General features: G+C 39.9%; 1 protein-coding gene across 1 annotated transcript in view; it reads right to left on the reverse strand.

Annotated features, from left to right (window-relative positions):
- Positions 1-6335: 6335 nt before the first annotated feature.
- Positions 6336-23009, reverse strand: part of Cog6 (component of oligomeric golgi complex 6) — a 51006-nt gene continuing 34332 nt past the window's right edge. The window contains exons 18-19 of the mRNA XM_051176918.1: positions 22507-22586; positions 6336-7383 (exon numbers count right to left, since the gene is read on the reverse strand). Of these exons, the coding sequence (XP_051032875.1) occupies positions 7236-7383; positions 22507-22586 (228 nt within the window). The 3' untranslated portion in view covers positions 6336-7235. The remainder of the gene's footprint in view (positions 7384-22506; positions 22587-23009) is intronic.

The raw sequence follows: 23009 nt of genomic DNA on the forward strand, positions 1-23009 counted from the left end.
GGAGATGATTTTAAAACAAGAAAAGTGCTTCCCTATTTGTTTAAAAAATACCTAGGGGGCTCATATTCATTCATTCATTCTCTCTCTCTCTCTCTCTCTCTCTCTCTCTCTCTCTCTCTCTCTCTCTCTCAGAAAAAAGTGGCATATAGCCCCCTCTTATTAATGTGAGGATTTACCACAGCTTTAAGATCAAGTCATTGAGTAAATGGCAGAGTAGCTCAGCTCCAGTGTGGGAGATACCAGGAACCTTTAGAGCCGAGATATAAAACCTGTCAGAGCTAGTAGACTCCAAGTCACCCAATCACTGAGGGAAAGAAGGTCTGGTTCCTCAACATGGTGTGAGGATTTGGCTTGATTTACCAGTAGATCAAAGCTGCTGGTGCTGCCATCAATGGGCAGTGACTGGCTTCACTCGCCAGTGCACCATATAATAGCTGTGGACGTGGAAGCCATGGGAGACAAAGGAAACTTATCCTCATTGACCATTCATTACAGTTGATCTTTGCAAGGGGGTGCCATTGCCATGTTCCCTCACTGGAAGCATGAACAGCAAAAATGCAAACAACACAAGTGGATCACACTTCAGGGAAATAAAAAGTCACATTTAAATGTGTAGAAATAGACTAAAACATATAAAGCAAACAAGAACATACTGAAAACAAAATCATAATTGCTACGAAAACTTACACAGTGTACAGATCAAACATCAGGAAAGCTACAGATGATTACAGATGGCACAATGAATTATCATCTCAACATGTAGAGCACTTCACAGAATAACTACAAAAAGACTTAATTCCTCACTCTAAAGAGGACAATTCACTACACTATATGATATGCTGGAACACAAAGTAAGCATTAAAATGTCAAAGGATTGAAATAAAGGATGCATTTTTGATGCAAAGGAATAAAAAGATAACTCAGAAATATCTCTGTTTGTAAATATACATCTAATTAATCTGGGAATCTTAAAAAGCCATTATGGAAATTAGAAAATACTTGAAATGAGATCAACCGATGTTGGGAAGCCCAGCCCCAAGAGATACATCTGCACCACAGCTCCTGCATCCCGAATACATCTACACCACAGCCCTGCATCCTGACTACATCTGTATCACAGCTCCTGCATCCAGATTACATCTGTATCACAGCTCCTGCATCTCGATTACATCTGTATCACAGCTCCTGCATCCCAATTACATCTGTATCACAGCTCCTGTATCCCTATTAAATCTGCAGCACAGCTCCTGCATTCCGAATACATCTACACCACAGCTCCTGCATCCCGATTACATCTGTATCACAGCTCCTGCATCTCGATTACATCTGTATCACAGCTCCTGCATCCCAATTACATCTGTATCACAGCTCCTGCATCCCGATTAAATCTGCAGCACAGCTCCTGCATTCCGAATACATCTACACCACAGCTCCTACATCCCGATTACATCTGTATCACAGCTCCTGCATCTCGATTACATCTGTATCACAGCTCCTGCATCCCAATTACATCTGTATCACAGCTCCTGCATCCCGATTAAATCTGCAGCACAGCTCCTGCATTCCGAATACATCTACACCACAGCTCCTGCATCCTGATTACATCTGTGTCACAGCTCACTGCATTCTGATTACATGTGTGTCACAGCTCCTGCATCCTGATTACATCTACACCACAGCTCCTGCATCCCGATTACATCTGTGTCACAGCTCCTGCATCATGGACACATATGCATCACAGCTCCTGCATCCTGATTACATCAGCACCACAGCTCCTGCATCCCGATTACATCTGTGTCACAGCTCCTGCATCATGGACACATATGCATCACAGCTCCCTGCATCTATGGCCCAAGGGACATCTCAGAAGATGGTATGGAAAGATTGTAAGAGCCAGACTGGCCAGGAAATAGTCTGTCCTAGAAATGGTTGCATGAGCAAGACCAGAACAAAGGCAGTGTTAATGAACATGCTAGTGTGAGGATGGGAGGAGTTCTCATCCCTAGAAAAAGAACTACAGGACAGTAATGGCCTCACAGGAGGAAGGACAATTAAGACTCTCCCTAGGAAGCGCCCCTTATTGGTTATCCAATGTAGTGGTCAGCCTTGAAACCAGATACATACAAACAACAGAGGGCTGTATTTATAAATGTTTGTGCATTCACAGACACACATACACAACAATAATAATCAAAGAAAAGAGACTACCAACTTGAGAGTGAAGGATGTGAGGTTTGACAGAGGTAGCTGAGAAGAGGGTGTAGGGAGGAAATGGAGGGGGAAGTGGTGTAATTCTCCTTTAACTAAAATATAGTTTTTGATTTATTCTTTTGAAATGGTAAATCCAAATTAAAGAGTCTCCCGCTACATCACAAGTCAACGGAATGATGAGCAGAGCACCACGGCACTAAGCCTGGGTGAATGGAATCACATCTTGAAATGACATTTACCAAAAAAAGCCTACAAGACACAGTGTATAAACTGCAACTTCCAATAATATAAATGTATACATAGAAAACCCAACTCAGAGGGAACAGTGTCAGTTAGGAAGGGGCCTGGATTAAGTATAGTCAACATGCACAGATTAGTTCCATTTCATTGTACCCCAAAACAAAATTTTACAATGTAACATAAATTCATGATATCCACAGAAATATAGAATAAAATATAGAATATAGAATATAGAAATAAAATAGAATATAGAAATAAAAATAGAAAGTTTTATTTATCCTGTAAGGGGAGAGATATCAAAAATTGTTTGGAAGACAGCTAACCCCTTAGGAAATATTAACATACTATGATTTCGATTATCACAAATAAATTAATTTACAATACATAAGTACATGATTCATACAAATACATAATACATTTCCTGGTAGCAGAGCTATAATATTTATATAAAATATAAAATCTCTGAAAATTTTAGACTAGCTCAAACTTCACTGTTTCAAAATATATAATTCCAACCACTTTGCCAGAAAATTATATATCCCCTGAAGCAAGCAAATGTTTCTATGAACATTTTGGATCCTATCTAAAATTTCCTCATGTTTATAAGCTTAATATTATGACGAGTTTTTAGTTATTTTCACTGCAAAAGTTTTTATTTTAGTATTTGCTGGCATTAGTATTAGCTGGATTTGATAGATTGGCATCCTGTTATTAATGTAATTTTTATGCTAGTTTCTCAGCTAACATGTCAATTTTATATTTGGACCTATATTATAGCATCTATTTAAAAAATAATTTGAGCATAAAATTATTTTCATAAACATATGACTGATAATCACACTTAAATATAATTATGACCCCCAAATGACCATAAATAGGTCTGGCTATACTATCTAGAATGCATATTTAACTTTAAAAATTGGCCTGGGGAGATGGTTCAGTTGTTAAAAATACTTTTGAAGCAAGCATGAGGAATTGATTTTGGACGCCATCATTCATGTAAAGTCAGGTGTAGGGGCCTGTGCCTGTAATCTTACTGCTACAGTGGGGTTAGCAGGTTCTTTGGGTCTTGCTGGCCAAGCAGCCCTAGTTGTGAGAGACCCTGCTACAAAACAAAATGGACAGCAATAAAGGATGACACCTGATGTTCACCTCTGGCTTTGGAAGGCTTGTGCACACACCTGCACCCCCTCCAGCACACACAAGAAAAATAACCTGCTGCAAGAACTCATATTCCTGACTCTTCATCCTACTCGAGAACTCGAGTTGTTTAGAAAAGATAAAGCATTAGGTAGATAAATATTCCTAACGTGGACAACTAATCACTCCTAATGACAGCTCTCAGGAAAATATGCCTAGCTTCTGCTTTCAAAGTAGGCTGCAGATGGAGGTGTTTCTAAAATCTCAAAATCTCATTATTTGAAGTTTAAGAGACCCAAACTGGCATGTTTTAGTTTCACTTTCTGCAATTATTTTGTTACCAAAATGTATTCATATTTTAAATTTACCAAATGGTAAATTGAAAGAGTAAAACAGTGGTTTGATTTAGTATTATGGAGCCATCACCACTAACTCCATAATTGTTTTACCTTCCTCCAAAGGGACCTGTTGGCCTCAGTTCCCACAGTCTTGTCTGTCAGTCTCTGCAAGATGCTAAAGTGCTTAGCATCTCTGCATGGGCCTCTCTTGCACACTTCAGACATGAGTCAAACTAAATGGAGCCTTTAGTGCTGGCTTCTTTCAATCAAGGCTTGTCCACACTGCAGCATGTATCAAAATTTCACTTTTTTAAAAAAAAATGGGTAAATGACATTGTTTGATGTATCCTCTTAAGGTGGTTATAAATGCTGCATAAATATTTCTATAAAAGTTGTGTGTAGATGTGGTTTTCTAAATCTCTCGGAATATTCAATTGCTAAGTCATATGGTGATCCTATTTAATTAAAGAAAAAGAAGAAGAAAAAAGATCAAGTTGTTTTCCACACCCATTTTACACTCTTACCAGCATGAATAACATTTCACTTACTTCACTCCCATACTTACTGCCTTTAAAAATTGTTACTGTTATAGTTACCCTAATATGTGTGAAATGGCATCTCACTGTGGCTTTAATTTGCATTTCTCTAGTAACTAACAACATGGAGCATCTGTCCACAAGCTTGCTGGCCATTTCTGTACCACCTTTTCATGGGCTTATTATTCATTTTTTGCATCTTCTTTGGGGAAATGTTTATGCAAACTGCACATATAAACACCAAGTCATATTGGAGTTGTACATTGTATTCTAAAGTGTAGTCTGCACCATAGGCCTTGTCAAATACACAGCATTTTCTGTGTAGCCCTGCCTGCCTTGGAACTTGTTCTGTAGATCAGGCTGGCCAAAAACTCACAGAGATACTCCTGCTTCTGCCTCCTGCGTGCTGGGATTAAAGGTATGCACCATCATGCCTGGTATGCTTTTCATTTTCATTAAAAAAAATGTTTTGTATTAATTCTTTGAGAATTTTACAGTGTTTTGATCATATTTATTCCCCTTTCTTGGCTCCTCCCAGGCCCATCTCCATACCAATCCAATTTCATGTCCTTTCCCATCCAAACACCTTGAGTTGTATTGTGTTGGCCAACTAATCTTGGGATCAGGATCTGCCCTGGAGAAGGGTAAACATACCAGAGGTCACACCATTAAAAAAAAAAAACAAAGACACTGCTTCTCCTCAAAAGCTAATAGTTCCTCAGCTAAAGGCTGAGTGCCCACCTCCTCATCTATGCTGGGATTTTATCTGGTTTGATTTGCACAACCTAACCCTTTAACACACACGTAAAATTATTTAATGAAATCCATCCCCACCCCATTCCATTGGGTGCCGTTGAAAAGAAATGAGAGAGAGAGAGAACGAGAGAGGGAGAGAGGGAAGAGTCTTTATGACAAGTTCTTTCTTTATAGTTGTGGCATTTGCATTTCTGTCTTCCATTCACTCTGACTTCACTTTTTAATATGGTTTGAGATGAGCTGGACTTACAGTTGTTCTAACTATTTGAGAAATGATCTATGGAAGAGTCTTGGCAGCCTTATTATTATTTTTTTGTAAACATTAACTGTGTCTATATACAGGTCTACTTCTGAACTCTAAATTCCATTTCAGCCACAGATAGTCCTGGTGTGTAATAGTTAATACTTAGTTTTCTGCTTTATGCTAGTGGAAAGTTGTAAGCATTCAATATAACTCACACTTCTACTTCCTGGTGGGCTTCTGACCTTCTGCGCCTGCCAGTGTTGGACAAGAACAGCATGCCAGCCCATGGTCCCCAGCACATGTTATTGATACTCTACACTGGTGCTGTGTGGTTTAGTTCTGCTGGTCTTAAGGTTAGGCAGATGGGATGTATTTCCAACTGGGCACTGTAATCTTATTTTGGGCATCTCAGGATGGAACCGCACAGTAGCTCAGCCTAGTAGCAGTACCACACTGTTCTGAGTACTGCTACACTGTGGTTGGTTTTGTTTCTATATGAATATTAGGAACAGTCTGTTTATTTCTGAAAAAAAAAAAAAAAAAAAAAAAACAAAAAACAGGCAGATGGAAATTCTAAGAACTGCACTGATCTGGCCACTGGGGAGTACTGCCACCTTGAATCTGCAGTTCTGCCCACACGAATGCCCATGCTCCAAGCCATCTTTAATTAGGTTATAACTATGCACATCAATACAGTCCAAAATCCAAAGCCTGGCATCGGTAGACCTAGGTGTTTTATTTGTGCTGGCCTTCATAACCTTCCATGCCAATGTACTTCTCAGCTTAACACTGCACCACATCCTACCTGGATCTGTTTTTCCTCTGCTGTACAGAACACATCTGTGAGAAGTATAAAAAATACTACAGAGATTGTTGCATCAGAAATAGTTTAATATATATTAAGAAAACCAGACAACAAGGAAAAAATATATTTTCTCTTAGCAAACAAAATGCTAAGTGGGTCAATCTTTTTTTCACAGTAGAAATAAATTATGCACAATATAAGTCCGTGCCTTGTATTATGCTGTTTTGATAAAATATACTACATATATTCATTGAAAAGATCAAGACAGACTGACACACTGGCTAACATATAGTAACTTTTTCTCTGAACAATCACTATTAGTCTGAACAGAGAACAAAGTTTGTGGATGGCTAGATTAGGTGCACACTACATGGTGAATACCCACTCAGAAACTTGAGGCTTTTCATGTAAAGGCTTTACAACCTTTCAGCTAAGTGTATATTTAAATACACATACAAATGTCTGCAAGGAACAAGGTTGCAGGCATAAAAGTAAGCAGAAAGAAGATGACAGCCTCAACTTTGCTTTCTTCTAACAACCTCTTGAACTCTTATCTGGGGGACAGAGACACGGGCTAGGTTCAAGAAGCTATTCCTTACAAGGAAAGCATAGGACCCTTCCATTAAGTAACATTCACAGTAGTTCAGTTTAGATGCCACATGGTACTAACTTAGTATTCGTTGTACTTATTCCTGAAATCTTCTATCTTTTTTGCTCCATTTATAATCCCAAGTCAGGGGGAACCTAAGGTTGCTAATGAACAAGTGAACATTACTACTTAGAGAGGAAACATAGCAGAATAGCCTCAATTTATCTCCATGTTAGCTGAGAAGGAGAGAAATTGACCTCAATTTCATACAAGGAAAACTGTAACTCTCAAACTTCAAAATACTCAGATTAAAAACCCAAACCACCCTTGACGTTGCCAGGCATCAATAATCTGCAAATGCCATCAAGATCATTAATTAGGAGAGAAGTGTCTTCACTTGCTCAGGTGACCTGTGTAGGATGCTTTCTGGATCTTTGTATTCGTTGACTGGATTCATCACAGCTGCATGAACTTCCTCATAGGCTCTGCAGACCAACTCGGTAGACTGCTTTACAATCTGCTCCCTATTGATGAGCAAACAAAACCAGAATATGACATAACTCCAAGAACTGTAAGATCACTTATCTAAATGATATGCTTCCTCTCCATGCTGACCAGTTCCTACTGATGGGATGAGTAATTACTGTTTAATAAAGTCTTCCTCATTAGTATGTAGCCTCCTAAAGCTGTATTTCACACACTACTTGGTCATTAGGACTAAAACAGTGCCTCACATGTAAATACTCCTTAATTTAGGGTAGGCTTACATCCTGATAAAACAAGCAAAAACATGGGAAGAGAAAAATACCCTTAATACTCTTAACCTACTAAACACTGCAACCCAGAATACCTTACATGTGTTCAGAACATTTAATCTTAGCTTAGAATTGGCTGAAATCACCTGATTAAAGCAGTAAGAAATCATTTTAGTTGTCATACATGTTTATTCAATGGAGCTTCCAATAATAGATGGTATTCTTCAAGCTGTCTTTCTGGGATCTATGTCCTTCTTTACAGTAATGCCCCAAATAATACATTTGTAAGACTGCAGACATAAGTACATTGTGTGGATAGAAGCAGGACAGAAGTCCATTCCAGGATGTTAGGTCAATAGTACCTGGTTCACATCTATCCTTATTGAGTTAAAGGAACTTGACAATTTTTCAAAATTTGCTAAAGACTGCAAAATAGGAGTAGCAAGAAGGAAAGCATGTTGAGTAAATGGCTGAGCACAGCCCAGTAATGTTCATAACGTTCTTCTGGGAAGGATGGCAGAACGTTGAGGGAATACAAATACAGCTCAGCAGTTAAGAGTACTTGTTCTGCCATCTGACAATTAGAGTTCAGATCCTAAATGTCAGGACCCAAAGAGGTCCTGATAAAGGAGGATTTGGGGGACTTGATGACCTTGAGAGTCACCATGAAAATGCAAGCTCCAGGGTCAGGGAGAGACCATGCCCCAAAACGATAAGCAGAGAGTGACCGAGGAAGACACTCCGCTCACATCCACACCCAGATAAATCCTAAAAAATAAGAAAGAAACTTCTTGGGAATCTACTTAGTCACAGGAGGCTTCATGTGATCTACTGTCTGGTGAATTTTCCTGTAGTTAATTGAGCTTCTCAACAACTGTACCAAAATAATGTCAAAATTATTTTCATAAGTGAAACTGCCAAACCCATTATGAGATAGTACTTAACAACTGTTCCATATACATTTGAAAACCATGGTTTGTTTGTTTTGATTTTGTTTTTTAACAAGTCAGAGTGAGTTTTAGAAGTAGTTTCTAGCTCATTGCTTAGAGCAGAATGATGGATGTTAGCCTGGCCAAAATACTTATTACCCAAACCTCCTACTTCATAATTTGCTTCAATATGACTACAACATAAAGAATACAAGGAATAAGGACTATGCTGCCATACAAAAGGTTTAAAATCATAATAAGGCACAAGAATGTATATTAAATATTATTTTACAAATAATAATTGGCAAAAGTATCATACTGAAAAACCTGATGTAGTAATTTAAATTTTATTTTCAAGTCATTCTAATAAAAATTAGTCAAACTGAGTTGTAATGCATGCTGTGTTTCTAAGTTAAATTAGCTTACAAATGTCAATAACTAACAACACAGCTGAAAAAACCAGAACAAAGCTAAACCACAGATAATAAAAATAAAACCTGGCCAAAAGACCTTGCAAGACTGTGTAACTTGTTCTGAGTGCTGGTATGTGCACAGGTCTTCCCCATGCTGCTCTTAGTTTACAAAGCCACTGAGACAGGGAAGGAATTAAAACTGAACATGGACCAAGGAAGACAGAGAGCAGAAGTGGTGGATCAATGCAGTCTTAGAAGTAGTCGGACACAGGAGGGAAGAGAGGCAGGATTACTTCTCCCTGCCAGCTTGGCCACAGCCAGAGGAGAGCTCCAAGTGAGGATTCCTGCTTGAGACCACATCTAACCCTCAGGTAAGAAGCAACAACTCTCACAGTGTGGGAGGTAGAATCTCCACCAAGTCCACAGATTGAGTTTCATTCAATGTGTCCCAGTGAGCTCTACATGGCATAGTAGAGAAAAAAAGAACACTATGAAGGAATTCCAAAGGCTGGAACTCAAGTTAAGGCTTTGTCATCACTACAGTTACCTTGACTGTATTTTATATATCCTCTACAAAGTACTGATTAGACAAATCTTTGTAGAACATCTTCAGCATTTAAACTACACTATTCAATCAACAGATGAGAGCATCGTAATGAGCTTGTCTTTTAAAAAATTACATATTCAACTTAGTGCCTCCCCCGCTCCCCCCCCCCAGGAAATGTAGTCCTAAATAAGTCTGTTGGCGATTTGCATGTTAGTGGTCACTTGTGTAGTACTCAGGCTACTTTGTTTCTATTTCATTTTGAATTCTCTACTATCTCTCCCTTTTTATTTTGAGTAGAAACTACCCTACAAGCTCACCCTTTCTCTTGGAATGCCTATGTAAATGTCTTGTTTGTGCACCATACCGTTTTTCTTCTTGCCTGGTGTCAGATTATCTTGCTAATTAGCAGTATTATGAAACAGTTTGAAATTGTGAAAACCGTTATGGTGATAAATTATTGATGTCTAAATGGAACAGCTTGAGGGCCCGTGTAGCTAAAGCTAAAATGATCAAGAAATCATCTAAGTCCAGTTGTGTGCTTGGGACCTTGGGGCCCCTTGCAGGCAAGCTTCTCAGCAGTACTATGGATCATGGTTTCTAGCTCGGGAACCCACCCACGTGGATTTAGAGCAATCATAGCCAAGCTCACAGCTGATGGATAAAAAGCTATGTTCAGACTGGTTTCTGTGGTATGATTTTCATAAAGATAAAAAGATTCTAAGCACCAGGGGGACTGGACGTCTATAGTGAAATAGTGTTTCCCAGACACAACAGGGTAGCTAGCTGCTCCTATGAACTCACAGTGGCAAGGACTGCACAAACAAATCCTGCACAAGGTCAAGTCAGTCAATCCAGAGTGGACAGTGGAGGAGTACACTAAGCAAACTCCCAAGGAATTACTAGCAATTGATGGCTGCTGGGGAAGGGAAAGACTGCCCATGTTCCATCAGACACTCCATGACCCAGGTGCATGCTAGCAGCACTAAGTGGACTGAAGGGTTTAAAAAAGAGCATGTGAAGTTGGGAGGAAAAGTAAGTTGAAGGATGGGGAGGAAGTGGAGAGCGGAATCAGGAGTGGATTTGATCAAAACACATATGCATGCATGCAATTATCAGTTTGTAAAGATTATAAAAAATGGAGGGAAACGTCATTTTAATAAGAGTTGTGGCTATTTATAAAGTTAGACCACTAAGCACCCAGTGTCTCTGCTACCATGATATCTTGGGAAGGTTCAAATAGAATGAACATCAAATAGGCTGATGTGCTGTGGTATAAGGAAAATCATGACCTTTGGGACCATCTTTCCAAGCATCAGACTCTACCACTTACCATATCTACACAGTTTGGGACCTTCAAGCTCCAAAGAACAGAGTCAAGTAAAGGCTCACCTCTTCCACCAGTCTCTCTTGTGCGGCAGGTTAGCAGTCAGTATGACACCAAAAGACCAGGCTGTTCTCCAAGATCTAGTAACTCCTCAAGGCACCTCACAGTGAGAGAGCAGCTGGCCGCACCATGGATCACATGGCAAATACACTAATCATGGAGCTAATCCACCATGAGAAAACTGAGTGGACTAAGTCTTAACTGCACATTTTTATAAAAAGGCAGTGTCATCCAGTTCCTTGGATTTCAAAATGCTGAATGCTCAGAAATTGTTTACCCAGTTTTAAGTGTCAAAATTTCAAAACTCATACAGATCACTATGGAAGTGCAGAGAGAAACCATTCTCATTAAAATATGCTCATGTAAATTGGTTGTATTTTAAACAGTTATTTAAAGCACCAAGCTACCAAATGAATTGCTTGCTTCTAGAATCAGGGAGCTTGTTAATCAGCATTTAGGATTCTCGTTGCCTAACAACCTGGTACAACTTCAGCATTACCATAAACCTACTGTTCCTAAAAATAGCTTCTTTCCACATTCAGGTTATGAGATCACTAACAGTGAGCTTTCGTGGGGTGCTATTAAATGCAAACCAAGAGAAGGGCTTCAACAGTTAAGGGCCATGAAGATAATACATCGAAGAATCATGAGAGTGTTGGTGTGTAGAGCTTTAGTGTTGTAGGTTTTGTTTTGTGTTTTGAGAGAGGGACTCTTAAGTAACTCTGGCTGGCCTGGAACTTGTTATTTAGACCAGACCAGCCTGAAGTCCCCAGAGACCTGGACCTCCTGGGTCAACATCTCTGGCTCCACAACTGTTAACAAATGTCCTCCAGATTGTACTTCATGCTCTTCAGGTTTTGCTGTTAGACATATGCACTAGTGCCCTTTATGAACTGATCCTATTATCACTGTGAAGTTTCTCTGTTTCTCATGTTAGCATCTGGTCTAATTCCCATCATGGTGACAGCTATTTCAGTGTTACTGTGATTAGTTCTGTCATGGCCTGGCTTCTACCATCCTTTTACTTGTAAACTGTCTTCTGCACCCTGGGTATATGTATTCACACAGCAGGCACCTGGGGCGTGCTCTTCATGCAATCTGCGGGATTCCTGACTTCCCACTGGAGTGCACTGTCTTCTATATTCCAGTTACCTACCAGGTTGGACTTCGTCTATTCTGCTGTCTCTTCTTATTTCATTTGTATTTTTCTCCTTCCTTCCTTGTTTGCTTCAGAGACTACTGTAAGCTTTCTGGGCTACCCTCAAACAGTGTTGCACACCCCAGAGATAATTCAATAGCCTACATCATCACAACAGCACACTCCTCCTGCTTCCCTCTTAGTTAGTGGTTCTCATTCATGGGTAATGACTTCTTTGGAGGGGGGGAGTCAAACAACCCTCTCACAGGGGTCACCTAAACACACTGGAAAACACAGATATTTATACTAGTAGATATTTATTATAGTAGCAAAATTGCAGTTATGAAGTATTTGGGAAATAATTTTATGATGGGGGGGTTATCACAACATGAGGAACTGTATTAAAGGGTCACAGCATTAGCAAGGTTGAGAACCACTGCTCTAAATGCTCCCTTATAGTCCACTAACTCACTTTCATGTTTAACCTGTTTTCATTCTTTATTACTCTGAAGTTATCTTCCTCATTTTCATTTTCCTTCAATCTGAAGAATTTCCTTTATTATCTCTTACAGTACAGTATACTATTAGCTTTCAAGGTTTTGTTTGTTTTGTTCTGTTTTGTATGACTTTTGGTTTAATGGAGCTAGGAATTGAACCCAGGGTTGCAAATACCCTACTCTACATAAGGTCTCTCTACCACTGAGCCCAAGGATCACACAATTCATGTTGACACTTTAGTTCAGCATGCTAACAACAACACCCATTGTATTGTTTGCAACACATAATGAGCTCCTATGAACACCAGCTCTTTCCACTGGCTGCTCTAAGATGATGCTGTTTATAACCGGCTTTTGATGACTCTACAACGGAATGCCCTTAGGCACTGTCTCTGTTCAAGTTAGTTTAGCTTTTTGAGTTTGTGGATTCACATTTCACATCAAATTTGGAAAGTTCTTCTTGCATTAAGGTTTTGTTTTGTTTTTTTGGTTCCAATAACGTGACAGTCCTATCATGTGTAACCGAATGTATACACATATATGTGTGCATATGAGAGAGAGGCAGGGGCTACTTAATACTACCTTCCATGTGCTTCCTTTCCTCTTTTGTCTGGCTGGTCTCTCCTTCAGGAAGGATGAAAGAATGCTTCACTTCACATACTGTATTTTTCAAGTTTAAGTGCAGTACTCTCAGTAAAATTTCCTTCCTCGTTCTCTCAGTGTATCCTTTAATCCCGGGACACATTTCCAGTATCTACTAATATGCTATAAGCATGGTCTGTGGGTCTGTTTCTATGCACAAATCTTTTTTCTCCCTTGGCTTCACCTTTTCCTGCTCCTAGGTACTTCTGGGGTGTTCTTTCAACTTTGGATGCATGTCTTTATATAAAACACTAGTAGTCATCCTGCACAGTGCCAAGTTCTGTTTGGAAGGTAGTGAGCTGAGTTAAAGATTAGCCTGGCAATTAATGCAAGTTTCAGACAGCCCTGACCTCAGGAATATATCAAACCATCAGGAACTTAATTTGAAGGCTTGGGCTTTCTGATTATTTCTAGAACATTGTTCAGGCTATAGCTGCTTTTCAGCTTATAGGTTTCCATAAGTCATTCTTTCACTCATGTTTCTTTTCCTTTTTTTAAATTAAAAACGTGTGTTAGTTTTGTTACATATACGGTATCTGTTCATACAGATAATGAATATAAGTGCTAGTCACAAGAAAGACACATCCCACTTCCTTCAAGTCAAAAAGAAAACAATTGTTTCACTGAGGCCATGCTTTTACTTTTAATAAATATAAGAAAAAATATAAGGAAAAAAATTGAACCTAAAAAAATAGTTCTTCAATCATATACGCTTTGCTGTATGCTCATTTAGGAACATGTATACTCCCTCCACTTGTTAAGTTACTTCTGGAACATATTCTCATACTGATATAGTCATAATTGCAGATTCTATGGGGCACAAAGTGAACACGGGGATCTGGCATCAAAGAGAACAGCATTTTCTAATTTATCCAAAAGGAAAAACTCTTTAATATCACTTAATTTTTCTATTTCTTTCTCTATTTTATAGACAGCCTTACTTCCTGGCCCTTTAAATGTGCTCAATATTTTCCTTTAAGACTAAATGTCCGAAGTTCCAGCCCAGCCCTCGTCCTCTTCTGCCGGCTATTGGCCAGAGGTGAGTCTGGGCCCAATCGGGGCTGCCTGTCCCCTTCAACCTCTTTACCCCCCTCCCCCGCCTGAACTCCCTGGATTGGCCCCTGATCCTGCTGCTCCTGTCTCCGGTCCCCTTTGAGAGCACCCTTGGAGCTCTGATACACCCCCACCCATCCCAACCTCCAGCCTACCCCCCCCCACCCTGTGCCCTACCCCACCTACGGTCCTGCCGCTCTGGTTGAGCACTGGGACAGAGGGTGGAGCCAACAGTCCACCCTACTTCGGAGACCTCTCGGAGCAACTCCGAACAAAGGAGACCTGACTATCCACGTGGGACCACCTGTAATTTCCACCGGCTTGGTCCCTGACCCCGCCTCCAGTCCTCTGCTGGAGTCCCAGGCCCCTCCCAGAGATCCGCCTATCTCTGCGGGTCCACTTGGAGTTCCTGCAGGCAAGATCCTTGACCCCCAAATCCGGGCCCTGCCAAAGAACGAGGTCTCAGCTGGAGAGCGCCAGTTTCCAGTGAGATCCCACTACCCTGCAAAACCTTCTCAAGTTCCAGTCCAGCCCTCGTCCGCTTCTCCCGGCTATTGGCCAGAGAGAAGCCTCCTAGAGAGCTTGGACCACACAGAGATACAGACATTGAATCTTTGATCCACATAAGCCCATCTGGGAAGGACCATAGAGAGAGGGAAGAGACACCACCAACACCTACAGGAAGAAACTATGGGAAGAAGGCAATACAAGAGAACACCTAACAACAGAAAGACAAACATGACACCACCAGAATCTAGGGAATCTACACCAACTAGAATGGAACACAACAACAAAGCAGAGGAAGCAGAAGGGTATGACTTAAAAATCACCATCATAAAAATGATAGAGGCCCTCAAAGAAGATATGAGAAAATCCCTTAAAGAAATAGAGGAAAAAACAAACAAAAAAGTGGAAGAAATGAACAAATTCCTTAAGGAAAGTACAGAAAGCCAAGAAAAAACAATTAACCAGGTGAAGGAAACGGTTCAAGATTTGAAAACCGAAATTGAGAAAATAAAGGCAACACAAATGGAAGGAAAGCTGGAAATTGAAAAGCTGGGCAAAAAATCGGAAACCACGGACACAAGCATAACCAATAGAATTCAAGAGATGGAAGAGAGAATCTCAGGCGCAGAAGATAAACTAGAAGAAATAGATTCATCGACCAAAGAAAACCATAAATCCAACAAATCCTTAACACACAATATCCAGGAAATGTGGGACACCATGAAAAGGCCAAACCTAAGAATAATAGGCATAGAGGAAGGTGAGGAAGCCCAGCTCAAAGGTGCTGAAAACATATTCAACAAAATCATCGAGGAAAACTTTCCAAATCTGAAGAAGGACATGCCCATGAAAGTACAAGAAGCATACCGAACCCCAAATAGGCTGGACCAAAGAAAAAAGACCCCTCGACATATAATAATCAAAACACCTAGCATACAGAATAAAGAAAAAATATTAAGAGCAGCGAAGGAAAAAGGACAGGTAACATATAAAGGCAGACCTATCAAAATTACACCTGACTTCTCCATGGAAACCCTCAAGGCCAGAAGGTCCTGGATAGATGTTCTAAAAGTATTAAGAGAACACGGATGCCAGCCTAGGCTACTATATCCAGCAAAACTCTCAGTCAATATAGATGGAGAGAACAAGATATTCAATGACAAAACCAGATTTTCCCAATATGTATCTACAAATCCAGCCCTACAGAAAGTATTGGAAGGAAAATTCCAACCCAAGGAAGGTAACTACGCCCACAAAAATGTAGGCAACAGATAATCCAACTACACCAGAAACCTAGGGTGAAGCAGAACAAATATATTCACAATACCACTGCCAACAACAAACCTAAATCAAACAACCATCAACAATCAATGGTCCTTACTCACCCTCAACATTAATGGTCTTAACTCACCTATAAAAAGACACAGATTAACAGAATGGATACGAAGACAGAATCCATCCTTCTGCTGCATACAAGAAACACATCTTAGCTCCAAAGATAGACATTACCTCAGGGTAAAGGGTTGGGAAAAGATTTTCCAATCAAATGGAAATAAGAAGCAAGCAGGCGTAGCTATCCTAATATCTAACAAGCTAGACTTCAAACCAAAACTAGTCAAAAGAGATGAAGATGGTCATTTCATATTCATCTCAGGAGAAATCCATCAACACAAAGTCTCAATTCTGAACATCTATGCCCCTAATACAAAGCCACCCACATTCGTAAAAGAAACACTACTAAAACTCAAAGCTCATATAAAACCTCACACACTTATAGTGGGAGACTTCAATACACCACTCTCAACACTAGACAGGACCACAAATCAGAAACTCAACAAAGAAACAAAAGAATTAACAGAAGTTATGTCTCAACTGGGGCTAACAGACATCTATAGAACATTCCATCCAAAGACAAAAGAATATACCTTCTTCTCTGCTCCACATGGAACCTTCTCTAAAATCGACCACATACTAGGAGACATAACAAACCTCAACAGATACAAGAGAATAGAAATAGTCCCCTGTATCTTATCGGACCACCATGCTTTAAAATTGGAATTCAACAACAATACAAATAGCAGAAAACCTGCAAACTCATGGAAACTGAACAATGTGCAATTGCACCACTCCTGGGTCAAAGAAGAAATAAAGAAAGAAATTAAAGACTTTCTAATATTCAACGAGAATGAGGATACAACATACCCGAACTTATGGGACACCTTGAAAGCAGTGCTACGAGGGAAGTTCATTGCACTAAGTGCCCATATGAAGAAAACAGAGGATAGTCACATAAATGAATTAACAGCGCAACTGAAAACCTTAGAACAGAGAGAAGCGAATTCACCCCGCAGGAGCAGACGCCAGGAAATAATCAACTTGAGGGCTGAAATCAACAAAATAGAAACCAGGAAAACAATACAAAAAATCAATGCAACAAAGAGTTGGTTTTTTGAGAAAATCAACAAGATTGATAAACCTTTATCCAAATTAACGAAAAAGCAGAGACAGAACATGCAAATTAACAAAATCAGAAATGAAATGGGGAACATAACAACAGACACAGAGGAAATCCAGACAATTTTCAGGTCATACTTCGAAAATCTGTATTCCACAAAAATTGAAAATTCAAAGGAAATGGACAAGTTTCTGGATAACTATCACTTACCAAAATTAAATCAAGAACAGACAAACAACTTAAATAGACCTATAACCCGAAATGAAATAGAAGCAGTCATCGAAAGCCTTCCAACGAAAAAAAGTCCAGGGCCAGATGGATTCAGTGCAGAATTCTACCAGACATTCAAGGAAGAACTAATACCACTACTCCTCAAACTGTTCCACAAGATAGAAACAGAAGGTTTATTGCCAATCTCTTTTTATGAGGCCACAATAACTTTGGTACCCAAACCTCACAAAGACACAACTAAGAAAGAAAACTACAGACCAATATCCCTGATGAACATCGATGCAAAAATACTCAATAAAATAATGGCAAACCGAATTCAAAAATACATCAGAGAAATCATCCACCATGATCAAGTAGGCTTCATACCTGGATTGCAGGGATGGTTTAACATACGAAAATCTATCAACGTGATCCACCATATAAACAAACTGAAAAAGAAAAACCATATGATTATCTCCCTAGATGCAGAAAAAGCCTTCGATAAAATTCAACACCCTTTCATGATAAAGGTATTAGAGAGGTCAGGGATAACAGGAACATACCTAAACATAATAAGAGCAATATACAGCAAACCAACTGCCAACATCAAACTGAATGGAGAGAAACTTAAGCCAATTCCTCTAAAATCAGGAACAAGACAAGGCTGTCCTCTCTCTCCATATCTCTTCAATATCGTACTAGAAGTTCTAGCTAATGCTATAAGACAACAAAAGGAGATCAAGGGCATCCAAATTGGAAAGGAAGAAGTCAAACTGTCTCTATTTGCAGATGATATGATAGTTTACATAAGCGACCCAATAAACTCTACCAGGGAACTCCTACAGCTGATAAACACCTTCAGCAAACTAGCAGGATACAAGATAAACTCAAAAAAATCAGTAGCCCTATTTTTTTCAGACGACAAAGAGGCAGAGAAAGAAATCAGAGAAACATCACCCTTTACAATAGCCACAAGCAACATAAAGTATCTTGGTGTAACGCTTACCAAACAAGTAAAAGATCTATATAATAAGAACTTTGTGACTCTAAAGAAAGAAATTAAAGAAGATACCAGAAAATGGAAAGACCTCCCATGCTCTTGGATAGGTAGGATAAACATAGTAAAAATGGCAATCTTACCAAAAGCAATCTACAGATTCAATGCAATCCCCATTAAAATCCCACCACAATTCTTCACCGACCTTGAAAGGATAATAATTAACTTTATATGGAAAAGCAAAAGACCCAGGATAGCCAAAACAACCCTATACAATAAAAGAACATCAGGAGGCATCACCATTCCTGACTTTAAGCTCTACTACAGAGCTATAGTTCTGAAAACAGCCTGGTATTGGCATAAAAATAGACAGGTAGACCAATGGAATCGAATTGAAAATCCTGATATTAATCCATGCACCTATGAACACCTGATTTTCGACAAAACAGCTAAAATGATACAATGGGGCAAAGACAGCATCTTCAACAAATGGTGCTGGCACAATTGGATGAGGGTGTGTAGAAGACTGCAGATAGACCCATGTCTGTCGCCATGCACAAAACTCAAGTCCAAATGGATCAAAGACCTCAACATCAATCCAGCCACATTGAACCTCTTAGAAGAGAAAGTAGGAGGTACCCTTGAACAAATTGGTATAGGAGACCGCTTCTTGAACATAACTCCAGGGGCACAGACACTGAAAGAAACAATTAATAAATGGGACCTCTTCAAACTTAGAAGCTTCTGTAAGGCAAAGGACACAGTTGACAAGACCAAACGGCAGCCCACTGACTGGGAAAAGATTTTCACTAATCCTATATCCGACAAAGGGCTGATCTCCAAAATATACAAAGAACTCAAGAAACTAGTCAACAAAACACCAAATAACCCTATTAAAAAATGGGGTACAGAACTGAAGAAAGAATTCTCAATGGAGGAAATCAAAAAGGCTGAAAGACACTTAAGAAAATGCTCCACATCCTTAGCTATCAGGGAAATGCAAATCAAAACATCTTTGAGATACCATCTTACCCCTGCCAGAATGGCTAAAATTAGAAACACCAGTGATGACTTATGTTGGAGAGGATGTGGAGAAAGTGGAACACTCCTCCACTGCTGGTGGGAGTGCAAACTCATACAGCCACTTTGGAGATCAGTATGGCGGTTCCTCAGGAAAATGGGAATTAGTTTACCACAGGACCCGGCAATCCCCCCTCTTAGGCATATACCCAAAGGATTCACATCAATGCAACAAAGACATCTGTTCAACTATGTTCATAGCAGCACTATTTGTAATAGCAAGAACCTGGAAGCAACCTAGATGCCCTTCAATTGAAGAATGGTTAATGAAGATGTGGCACATCTACACAATGGAATACTACTCTGCAGAAAAAAATAATGGTATCTTGAAATTCGCAGGCAAGTGGATGGCACTTGAAGAAACCATCCTGAATGAGGTAACCCAGTCACAAAAAGAGGAACACAGTATGTACTCACTCATATATGGATTTTAGACCTAGATCAAATGATCACCAGCCTATAATTCACATCACCAGAGGAACTAGGATACAAGTTGTATTCTAAGAGATTCATATAAAGTCCCTCACAGAACTGGGAAGGGACAAGTCCCCCAGACCTCAGGTATAGTGGGGGAGGACAGCTAATGGAGAGAGAAGTAGGAGAAAATGAGAGGGAGGAGAGGAAGGCATGTGTGACTAGGAGGATTGAGCCTGGTTAGGAATGGAAAATAGGAAAGAGAGAGAGAGACAGAGACAGAGAGAGAGAACATAAAAGAGGGAGCCAATATTGGTTTGAAGATAAAGTTGAACACAAAGAAAGGTCGAGGGAACTACAAGACTGCTCACAACTAACAATCTCAGCTTCCGTGGAAAGGCTATCATAAATGCCCTTCCCGGAGAGTGAGATCAACAACTAACTTCTCCATGGAGTCCTCAACTAATGCCTGTTGAAAACAGGAGCAAACACCCATACATAAACACTGAGTCAAACTAGAACCCAGAAGCAGATGGAGAGGACAAGACCATGCGGTAGAAGTACATAGAGACAGCTTACCTGAACAAGGAGGAGCTAAGGGCCACTAGACTGATAGCTGGGAAGCCAACAGAGGTCTGACTCGGACTCCCCTGAATATGGGTCTCAGCCAGAAGGTCTGAGCAGTCTAAGAGACCTCAGACAGTGGAGCCAGGATGTATCCCTGGTGCACAAAAGGACTTTGCAAACATATCCCCCATGGAGGGATAACTGCCTTATTCTAGAGATAGGAGAGAAGCCCTAGTCCCTACTTCACAGGACCTGTCAGATCTACATGACCCCAACTGGATGGCATTCCCCTACATATTGTATTGTGGTGGGGGGTTGGGAGGGGAGGGTGTTTAGAGTGCATGGGAGAGGGTAGAGAGGGCAAAAGGGAGGGAAGGAGGGAGGGAGGGCTTGGGGGGAGGGAGGGAGGGAGGGAGAGGGAACTGGGATCGACATGTAAAATAATAATAATAATAAAAAAAAAAAAAAAAAAAAAAAAACGCTTTGACTCCAAAATTTAAGTTGAAGAACAAGTTACTGGGGAAAAGTATTTCTATTTTTGTTTCCACAGAAAATGAAAAGATGTGGATTCCTTCCAGACTAATGTGGTTTGATCACACCAGACCGCCTGAAACAGAGTACAAGCTGATCCTACATTCCAAACAGCTGGACAAAACAGCCCTACAGACTACAGCTAGGATATCTGAATCTTCTTCGAATCCCCCTAGACAGCGCCCCTTACCAGCAGGAAGTAGTTTGGAAAGAACGACGCCCAAATTCCAAAATATTGTGTATAAATGTTTGTTCTCATTTAATTGGACTTTGTTATATAAAATTAAATAAAAAATACTCTATATGCAAAAAAAAAAAAAAAAAAAAAAAAAAAAAAAAAAAGACTAAATGTCCAATCAAACTCTCCTTTGAAAGCCTTAAGACCAAAAAAAAAAAAAAAAAAAAAAAAAAAAAAGGAAAAGAAAAGAGGATGAAATACTGTGTATACCTCAGTGAACTCAGAGCCTGGGGACCCATGTGCCCTGACACCATGCTAGTGTGATCCATGTACACTGACATCATGCTAGTGTGATCCATGTGCCCTGACACCATGCTAGTGTGATCTTATGTGCACTGACACCATGCTAGTGTAAGCTATGTGCCCTGACAACATGCTAGTGTGAACCATGTATCCTGACACCATGCTAGTGTGATCCATGTGTCCTGACACCATGCTAGTGTGAGCCATGTGCCCTGACACCATGCTAGTGTGATCCATGTGCCCTGACACCATGCTAGTGTGATCTTATGTGCACTGACACCATGCTAGTGTAAGCCATGTGCCCTGACAACATGCTAGTGTGAACCATGTATCCTGACACCATGCTAATGTGGTCCATGTGCACTGACACCATGCTAATGTGGTCCATGTGCACTGACACCATGCTAGAGTGATCCATGTATCCTGACACCATGCTAGTGTGAGCCATGTGCCCTGACACCATGCTAGTGTGATCCATGTATCCTGACACCATGCTAGTGTGATCCATGTGTCCTGACACCATGCTAGTGTGAGCCATGTGCCCTGACACCATGCTAGTGTGATCCATGTGTGTTTTGCTCTGAACTATGATGTTCAGTGCCATTAACTACACTTTAACTTAAGATAGTTTTACCACCATGGATGAATACCCACTCTAAATCAAGGAGAAATCTGTAATATTTAATAGTTTTAGAGCTACAGAAAACCAATAAGACACAAAACAGTATATATTATTAATACTCCCTTGACATGTTTAGAATATAAAGAAATTTGGTATCGTGTCTGTGTAACTCCAATTGTAGTCAGAGCAATTAAAAACCATTAGCAAAATAAAATTATATATTATTAAGAGATTTTAGAGGAAAATACAGAGAAGTAATAAATATTACCAAGGTTAATTCCTTGGGGCACTAAGGTAGGAAAAACACTGAAAATTATAACTCTTCAAAGGCAAATGTCTCAGTCTTGAAAATAACATATTCAAGAAAAAAAATTGATGTTTACAATGTTATGAATCTCTCCACATCCTTCAGAGGAGACACTTACTTTACCGTGGCACTGAGTAGGAAGTTGAGCTGTGGCATCAGCAGGTGGTCTGGGGCTGACAGGTAGCGGTCAAACTGAGCCTGGGAGAAGAATGCGACATGAAATGTATGGACTGGCTAAGGAGCTACTGAACAGCCACTTCTAGGGAGCATTAAAACTTCAGAAACACCCCCATTATACTTGTCTAGGGGAATTTGTTCAAATGAACACTTCCTAAAACATTATAACTGAAACACCCTAAAACATGTCTATATTAAACTTATTTGGACCTAGGTTTGGAAGAGTTGGCAAGGAATAGAAATTAGTCAGCGTTTACACACAATTTTCATTTTGTGTGATTGCTTGTTACTGTGTGAACATGTGTTCATGGGTGCCTGTGTACGAGTATGCATGTATACATAGAGGACAGAGGACAGCTTTGGGCACTGTTCTTCAGGTTCCATTCATCTTTTTTTCTCTAGTAGCCTAGAATTTGCCAGATGGTGAGCCCCAGGGATCCTTCT

The sequence above is a fragment of the Phodopus roborovskii genome, unplaced genomic scaffold (genome assembly GCF_943737965.1).
Source record: "Phodopus roborovskii unplaced genomic scaffold, PHOROB, whole genome shotgun sequence".
NCBI classification, from domain to species: domain Eukaryota; kingdom Metazoa; phylum Chordata; class Mammalia; order Rodentia; family Cricetidae; genus Phodopus; species Phodopus roborovskii.